General features: G+C 47.3%; 1 protein-coding gene across 1 annotated transcript; it reads right to left on the bottom strand.

Annotated features, from left to right (window-relative positions):
- Positions 1–874: 874 nt before the first annotated feature.
- LOC118944833 (DNA-directed RNA polymerase II subunit RPB1-like) lies at positions 875–5,961 on the bottom strand (the record flags this gene model as incomplete). The annotated part of the gene is made up of 3 exons (XM_036966341.1): positions 875–901; positions 3,820–5,752; positions 5,903–5,961. Coding segments are annotated over 3 exons (2,019 nt in total), but the record flags the coding sequence as incomplete, so codon positions are not given.
- Between the last annotated feature and the right edge of the window lie 3,617 nt (positions 5,962–9,578).

Raw genomic sequence — 9,578 nt, 5'->3', positions numbered from 1 at the left:
GGGCGATACTGCTGGCAATCTTTATCTGGCACAGAATTATGATGCCTGAGATACGTTACATCTGTAACACTCAATTCATTTGTTCATTTGTTCTGTCATTCATTCATTCAGTTATCCATCCATTCACTCATTCAGACATTTGTCCATCCACCCGTTCATCCAACCGTTCCTCCACCCTTTTATCCCATCCATCCATTCATCCATTCATCCATCCATCCATCCATCCATCCATCCATCCACCCGTTCATCCAACCGTTCCTCCACCCTTTTTTTCCCATCCATTCATCCATCCATCCATCCATCCATCCATCCACCCGTTCATCCAACCGTTCCTCCACCCTTTTATCCCATTCATCCATCCATCCATCCATCCATCCATCCATCCATCCATCCATCCATCCATCCATCCATCCATCCATGTAATGTAGTTATTTGTATATATTTTAGGGTACCTTATCACCAGTGTGAATATGCAAATAACTACATTTAACCATTTAAACAACACATTGTTGAAACTTGGATAACTGCTTGAAAACAGATATGCCTCCCTTGCTTATTTGATTTCTTAAATTAGGAAACATTTTAAAACGAGACTCTCACCTGTTTGAGCACGTTGTCTACGTCAGGCTCTAAACGACTCTGCTCAGGGTCAAACCATTTCTAAAACATTCTTATTGTACTGTCCATCTTAGTTAAACAGCTAAATTACAGAATACCAAAACGGTTCCCTTGGAAACAAGGAAGGTTGACAATGACAATTTCATTTTTTCAATAAATTTCTTTACATAAGAGAACCTGGACTCCTTCTAGAATGCTCCATGGCTTAAAGTAGCTTTCCAGTGTGTAACCTCAGCCCTAACTGATGTGCTGTCTGTCACCTGAAGCAGGATGGCAAATGGTCCTGGAACACAAGGAAAGCACAAAGAACAATGCCCAAGAACTAGTCAGCACCTCCCCCCTCCTAGAGAGCCCAACATGTGCTGTCTGTTACAGTATCCAGAGGACTGAATCCATGTCTGGTATCTAACTGAAACATGTCCCCTAAAGAGGACTCTGAAGCTATCTACGTTTCGTTCAGAAAGTATTCAGATCCCTTGACTTTTTCCGCATTTAGTTACGCGGCAGGGTAGCCTAGTGGTTAGAGGGTTGGACTAGTAACAGAAAGATTGAAAGATTAAATCCCTGAGCTGACAAGGTTCAAATCTGTCGTTCTGCCCCTGAACAAGGCAGTTAACCCACTGTTCCTAGGCTGTCATTGGAAATAAGAATTTGTTCTTTTAACTTACTTGCCTATTTAAAGCCTTATTCTAAAATGTTCTCTCACAAATCTACACACAATACCCCATAATGACAAAGCAAAAACAGGTTTTTAGAAATTTTTGCAAATGTATAAAAAATATACAACTGAAATATTACATTTACATAACTATTCAAACCCTGTACTCTATATTTTGTTGAAACACCTTTGGCAGTGATTACAGCCTCGTGTCTACTTGGGTATGACGCTACAAGCTCGGCACACCTGTATTTGGAGAGTTTCTCCCATTCTTCTCTGCAGATCCTCTCAAGCTTTGTCAGGTTGGATAGGGAATGTCACTGTAAAGCTATTTTCAGGTCTCTTTAGAGAGATGTTAGATTGTGTTCAAGTCTGGACATTCAGAGCCACTCCAGGACATTCAGAGCCACCCCTGCTTTGTCTTGGCTGAGTGCTTAGGGTTGTTGTCCTGTTGGAAGGTGAACTTTTGCCCCAGTCTGAGGACCTGAGCTGTCACACCCTGACCTTAGTTCCTTTTTTATGTCTCTATTTTGGTTTGGTCGAGGCGTGAGTTGGGGTGGGCATTCTACATAGTTTTTTTATGTTTTCTTTTATATGTGTTTGGCCTGGTATGTTTCCCAATCAGAGGCAGCTGTCTATTGTTGTAGCCTTTTCCCACCTGGTGTTTGTTTCCTGTTTTCACCTTTCAGAACTGTTTCGATTTTCATTTCTTACGTTCACTTTGTTACTTGTTATTTTCGTGTTCTGTTATAATAAATAATCATGGACACTTACCACGCTGCGTTTTGGTCTGATCCTTCCTACTCCTCAACCGATGAAGACGAAGATCGTTACATGAGCGCTCTGGAGCAGGTTATCATCAAGGATCTCTCTGTACTTTGCTCCGTTCATCTTTCCCTCGGTCCTGACTAGTCTCCCAGTCCCTCCCGCTGAAAAACATCCCCACAGCATGACGCTGCCACCACCATGCTTCACTGTAGAGACGGTGCCAGGTTTCCTCCAGGCGTGACTCTTGGCATTCAGGCCAAAGTTCAATCCTGGTTTCATCAGACCAGACAATCTTGTTTCTCATGGTCTGAGAGTCCTTCAGGTGCATTTTGGTCAACTCCAGGAGGGCTGTCATGTGCCTTTGACTGAGGAGTTACATCCATCTGGCCCCTCTGCCATAAAGGCCAGATTGGTAGAGTGCTGCAGAGATGGTTATCCTTCTGGAAGGTTCTACAATCTCCACAGAGAAACTCTAGAGCTCTGTCAGACTGGCCATTGGGTTCTTGGTCACCTCCCTGACCAAGGCCCTCTCCCCCAATTGGTCAGTTTGGCCTGGCCTCTAGGTGGTTCCAAACTTCTTCCATTTAAGAATGATGGAGGCCACCATGTTCTTGGGGACCTTCAAAGCTGCAGACAAGTTTTAGTACCCTTCCCCAGATCTGTGCCTAGACACAATCCTGTCTCGGCGCTCTACGGACAGTTCCTTCAACCTCATGGATTGGTTTTTGCTCCACAGTTGACATGCACTGTCAACTGTGGGACCTTATATAGACAGATGTGTGCCTTTCAAAATCATGTCCAATCAATTGAATTTACCACAGATGGACTCTAATCAAGTTGTAGAAACATCTCAATGATGATCAATGGAAACAGGATGCACCTGAGCCCAATTTCGAGTCTCATAGCAAAGGGTCTGAATAATCTGAATAATTAGTCGGAAGTCTGAAGTTTACATACTTAGGTTGGAGTCATTAAATCTTGTTTTTCAACCACTCCACACATTTCTTGTTAACAAACTATAGTTTTGGCAAGTCAATTAGGACATCTACTTTGTGCATGACACAAGACATTTTTTCCAACAATTGTCTACAGACAGATTATTTCACTTATCACTGTATCACAATTCCAGTGGGTCAAATGTTTACATACACTAAGTTGACTATGCCTTTAAACAGCTTGGAAAATTCCAGAAAGTGATGTAATGGCTTTAGAAGCTTCTGTTAGGCTAATTGACATCATTTGAGTCAATTGAAGGTGTACCTGTGGATGTATTTCAAGGCCTGCCTTCAAACTCCGTGCCTCTTTTCTTGACATCATGGGAAAATCAAAAGAAATCAGCCTAAAATTATTGTAGACCTCCACAAGTCCGGTTCATCCTTGGGAGCAATTTCCAAATGCCTGAAGGGACCACGTTCATCTGTACAAACAATAGTACGCAAGTATGGGACTACCCAGCTGTCATACCGCTCAGGAAGGAGACGCGTTCAGTCTCCTAGAGATGAACGTACTTTGGTGCGAAAAGTGCAAATCAATCCCAGAACAACAGCAAAGGACCTTGTGAAGATGCTGGAGGAAACAGGTACAAAAGTATCTATATCCACAGTAAAAACGAGTCCTATATCGACATAACCTGAAAGGCCGCTCAGCAAGGAATGTTTTTTTTTTTAAATAAATAATTTACTTAACCAGAGATTAAGATTGACACACAGAGAGACAAACAGTCAGACCAGCATAAATGACAGACACACAGACAGAGAGACAGACAGACTACAAACTTTGAAACAGACAACATGTAGGCAAATATTTGGATAAAAATGTGTAGGGCTATGTGTAGGGCTATGTGTAGGGCTATGCGTGGGGCTATGCGTTGGGCTATGTGTAGGGCTATGTGTAGGGCTATGTGTAGGGCTATGTGTAGGGCTATGTGTAGGGCTATGTGTAGGGCTATGCGTTGGGCTATGTGTAGGGCTATGTGTAGGGCTATGTGTAGGGCTATGTGTAGGGCTATGTGTAGGGCTATGTGTAGGGCTATGCGTTGGGCTATGTGTAGGGCTATGTGTAGGGCTATTCGTGGGGCTATGTGTAGGGCTATTCGTGGGGCTATGTGTAGGGCTATTCGTGGGGCTATGCGTTGGGCTATGTGTAGGGCTATGCGTTGGGCTATGTGTAGGGCTATGTGTAGGGCTATGTGTAGGGCTATGTGTAGGGCTATGTGTAGGGCTATGTGTAGGGCTATGCGTTGGGCTATGTGTAGGGCTATGTGTAGGGCTATTCGTGGGGCTATGTGTAGGGCTATTCGTGGGGCTATGCGTTGGGCTATGTGTAGGGCTATGCGTTGGGCTATGTGTAGGGCTATGTGTAGGGCTATGTGTAGGGCTATTCGTGGGGCTATGTGTAGGGCTATTCGTGGGGCTATGCGTTGGGCTATGTGTAGGGCTATGCGTTGGGCTATGTGTAGGGCTATGTGTAGGGCTATGCGTTGGGCTATGTGTAGGGCTATGTGTAGGGCTATTCGTGGGGCTATGTGTAGGGCTATGCGTGGGGCTATGCGTTGGGCTATGTGTAGGGCTATATGTAGGGCTATTCGTGGGGCTATGCGTTGGGCTATGCGTTGGGCTATGTGTAGGGCTATGTGTAGGGCTATGCGTTGGGCTATGTGTAGGGCTATATGTAGGGCTATTCGTGGGGCTATGCGTTGGGCTATGCGTTGGGCTATGCGTTGGGCTATGTGTGGTGCTATGCGTTGGGCTATGCGTGGGGCTATGCGTTGGGCTATGCATTGGGCTATGCGTTGGGCTATGTGTGGTGCTATGCGTTGGGCTATGTGTAGGGCTATGCGTGGGGCTATGCGTTGGGCTATGTGTAGGGCTATGTGTAGGGCTATGTGTAGGGCTATGTGTAGGGCTATGTGTAGGGCTATGTGTAGGGCTATGCGTTGGGCTATGTGTAGGGCTATGTGTAGGGCTATGTGTAGGGCTATGTGTAGGGCTATGTGTAGGGCTATGTGTAGGGCTATGCGTTGGGCTATGTGTAGGGCTATGTGTAGGGCTATTCGTGGGGCTATGTGTAGGGCTATTCGTGGGGCTATGTGTAGGGCTATTCGTGGGGCTATGCGTTGGGCTATGTGTAGGGCTATGCGTTGGGCTATGTGTAGGGCTATGTGTAGGGCTATGTGTAGCGCTATGTGTAGGGCTATGTGTAGGGCTATGTGTAGGGCTATGTGTAGGGCTATGCGTTGGGCTATGTGTAGGGCTATGTGTAGGGCTATTCGTGGGGCTATGTGTAGGGCTATTCGTGGGGCTATGTGTAGGGCTATTCGTGGGGCTATGCGTTGGGCTATGTGTAGGGCTATGCGTTGGGCTATGTGTAGGGCTATGTGTAGGGCTATGTGTAGGGCTATTCGTGGGGCTATGTGTAGGGCTATTCGTGGGGCTATGCGTTGGGCTATGTGTAGGGCTATGCGTTGGGCTATGTGTAGGGCTATGTGTAGGGCTATGCGTTGGGCTATGTGTAGGGCTATGTGTAGGGCTATATGTAGGGCTATTCGTGGGGCTATGCGTTGGGCTATGCGTTGGGCTATGTGTAGGGCTATGTGTAGGGCTATGCGTTGGGCTATGTGTAGGGCTATATGTAGGGCTATTCGTGGGGCTATGCGTTGGGCTATGCGTTGGGCTATGCGTTGGGCTATGTGTGGTGCTATGCGTTGGGCTATGCGTGGGGCTATGCGTTGGGCTATGCGTTGGGCTATGCGTTGGGCTATGTGTGGTGCTATGCGTTGGGCTATGCGTGGGGCTATGTGTAGGGCTATGCGTGGGGCTATGTGTAGGGCTATGTGTAGAGCTATGCGTTGGGCTATGCGTGGGGCTATGTGTAGGGCTATGCGTTGGGCTATGCGTTGGGCTATGCGTGGGGCTATGTGTAGGGCTATGCGTGGGGCTATGTGTAGGGCTATGTGTAGAGCTATGCGTTGGGCTATGCGTGGGGCTATGTGTAGGGCTATGCGTGGGGCTATGTGTAGGGCTATGTGTAGGGCTATGCGTTGGGCTATGCGTTGGGCTATGCGTTGGGCTATGTGTAGGGCTATGTGTAGGGCTAAGCGTTGGGCTATGTGTAGGGCTATGTGTAGGGCTATGTGTAGGGCTATGTGTAGGGCTATGCGTGGGGCTATGCGTGGGGCTATGCGTGGGGCTATGTGTAGGGCTATGCGTTGGGCTATGCGTTGGGCTATGTGTAGGGCTATGTGTAGGGCTATGCGTTGGGCTATGCGTGGGGCTATGCGTTGGGCCATGTGTGGTGCTATGCGTGGGGCTATGCGTTGGGCTATGTGTAGGGCTATGTGTAGGGCTATGCGTGGGGCTATGCGTTGGGCTATGTGTAGTGCTATGCGTGGGGCTATGCGTTGGGCTATGTGTAGGGCTATGTGTAGTGCTATGCGTGGGGCTATGTGTAGGGCTATGCGTTGGGCTATGCGTGGGGCTATGTGTAGGGCTATGCGTTGGGCTATGTGTAGGGCTATGCGTGGGGCTATGCGTTGGGCTATGTGTGGGGCTATGTGTAGGGCTATGCGTTGGGGCTATGCGTTGGGCTATGCGTTGGGCTATGTGTAGTGCTATGCGTGGGGCTATGCGTTGGGCTATGTGTAGGGCTATGCGTGGGGCTATGTGTAGGGCTATGTGTAGGGCTATGCGTTGGGCTATGTGTAGGGCTATGCGTGGGGCTATGCGTTGGGCTATGTGTGGGGCTATGCGCTGGGCTATGTGTGGGGCTATGCGTTGGGCTATGTGTGGGGCTATGTGTATGGCTATGTGTAGGGCTATGTGTATGGCTATGCGTGGGGCTATGCGTTGGGCTATGTGTGGGGCTATGCGCTGGGCTATGTGTAGGGCTATGTGTATGGCTATGCGTGGGGCTATGCGTTGGGCTATGTGTAGTGCTATGCGTGGGGCTATGCATTGGGCTATGTGTAGGGCTATGTGTAGTGCTATGCGTGGGGCTATGTGTAGGGCTATGCGTTGGGCTATGCGTGGGGCTATGTGTAGGGCTATGCGTGGGGCTATGCGTTGGTCTATGTGTAGGGCTATGTGTAGTGCTATGCGTGGGGCTATGTGTAGGGCTATGCGTTGGGCTATGCGTGGGGCTATGTGTAGGGCTATGCGTGGGGCTATGCGTTGGTCTATGTGTAGGGCTATGTGTAGTGCTATGCGTGGGGCTATGTGTAGGGCTATGCGTTGGGCTATGCGTGGGGCTATGTGTAGGGCTATGCGTGGGGCTATGCGTTGGGCTATGTGTAGGGCTATGTGTAGTGCTATGCGTGGGGCTATGTGTAGGGCTATGCGTTTGGCTATGCGTGGGGCTATGTGTAGGGCTATGCGTGGGGCTATGCGTTGGGCTATGTGTAGGGCTATGTGTAGTGCTATGCGTGGGGCTATGCGTTGGGCTATGTGTAGGGCTATGTGTAGTGCTATGCGTGGGGCTATACGTTGGGCTATGTGTAGGGCTATGTGTGGGGCTATGTGTAGGGCTATGTGTAGGGCTATGCGTGGGGCTATGCGTTGGGCTATGTGTAGGGCTATGCGTGGGGCTATGCGTTGGGCTATGTGTAGGGCTATGCGTGGGGCTATGCGTGGGGCTATGTGCAGGGCTATGCGTGGGGCTATGCGTGGGGCTATGTGCAGGGCTATGCGTGGGGCTATGCGTTGGGCTATGTGTAGGGCTATGTGTAGGGCTATGCGTTGGGCTATGTGTGGGGCTATGCGTGGGGCTATGCGTTGGGCTATGTGTAGTGCTATGTGTAGGGCTATGTGTAGTGCCATGTGTGCACACAGGCACATAAAAGACACAGTACCAAATCCATAATTCTATCTACTTTCAGCCTTTTCTTTCCTCTACAAGATCTCATTCAGAAGATTCCCGAGGGGACCACAAAACAGTCTGATGAAGCCCTGAGAAGGAGAAACATTCAGTGCTCAGCCTTCCCAAGGCCCTTCCAGGAACTGGTACACACATGACAATTGTTCTGAAAGTTTGAAACATCTATTATTACAGGGAAGGGTTTACCTCTGTAGCTCAACACATACATCACTCAAAATATTTAGCCAAAATACCCCGTCCATGGTCCTTCAATAGCCTTGTCTAATAACGGCCATGGCCAACGAATATTGACTGAGTGCTGAGCCTTTGAAGACAAAAGGCTCACCTGACATTTCTGTTGAAAGAGAGTTGTGTGCTATTTAAAAAAAATAAAAAAGAATGTTGGGCAGTCTGCAATCTTCACTCTTTTTATGAATCATCAATATTCCGGTTAAAGAGCCTCTATCAGGCTGCGCTTTCTGAAGAGCAATTATCAGGCTGTGCTTCATCACGTTTCTCTATCAGGCTGTGCTTTCTGAAGAGCAATTATCAGGCTGTGCTTCATCACGTTTCTCTATCAGGCTGTGCTTTCTGAAGAGCAATTATCAGGCTGTGCTTTCTGAAGAGCAATTATCAGGCTGTGTTTTATAACGAGCCTTTATCAGGCTGAGCTTCATATAGAGCCTTTATCAGGCTGAGCTTCATGAAGAGCCATTATCAGGCTGAGCTTCATATAGAGCCTTTATCAGGCTGTGTTTTATAAAGAGCCATTATCCGGCTGTGATTTATAACGAGCCTTTGAGCTAGATTCAATCCAATTGCCCCTTTTCCGCAATTCACCTTTTAAAGGCAATTTTTCCGTGTTTGCAGAGACTGCATTCACTGTAAATATATAAATTACCTTTTAAACATCAACATTAACGTGGATATCCCACGATCTGGACTGAATCTAAGCCTTTATCGGGGCGTGTTTTTTATAAAGAACAAAAGGAGGACGCAGCATCCAATAAGCCTTTGTCCATGAGAGCTACTGGTTGTGTAGGCTTTCGTTCTAGCCCAACAGTAACACACCTGATTCATCAGATCTGTGTCATTTTGACTAGCCCTTAGTGCACTTAATGCCGAAGGATCAAATAAAACAACCACTGTCAGTAACGACTTTGAAAAACAAAATGATTTTGATATCTGGTTCAGGACTATCCTTGTCAATTCGTACAGACACAAAGGTCATCTTTGACTGTGTGCCGTTTCTCACTTGTTTGTTTGTTATAATTTTGGTTTAGCTGTCCCTCGAGATGCCCCTTAGTTGTTCGTTCTATATCAAAGGAAATAGGATGACAGATGCAAGCTTCTCTGCCTCTAGGGAACCAAGTGTCACAATGGGACTCATTGACTGACAGACTTGGCTTCAAATACTATTTGAAATAGTCTCAATTACATTTTCTGTGGTTGTTTGAGCTTGCCTGGCTTAATGAACTGATCGAAAAGTCGGGAAACTGCAAACCCTGCACATCTGACACTACAGGCAGACTCAAGCAAACGCTCAAAGTATTTGAAAAATGCCAAATTGCTTTCGAACCCAGTTATGCCTCACATTACTATTCTAGATGTATTTGTCGAGCAATGAGCAGAATGTGACTTGTGTCAAAAGTGATGAACAAGGAATAAGCTATAATTTCACATG

The sequence above is a fragment of the Oncorhynchus mykiss genome, chromosome 28, assembly GCF_013265735.2.
Source record: "Oncorhynchus mykiss isolate Arlee chromosome 28, USDA_OmykA_1.1, whole genome shotgun sequence".
NCBI lineage: Eukaryota > Metazoa > Chordata > Actinopteri > Salmoniformes > Salmonidae > Oncorhynchus > Oncorhynchus mykiss.
Note: the sequence above shows the minus strand (reverse complement) of the source record. Positions and strands in the feature narration are given on the sequence as shown.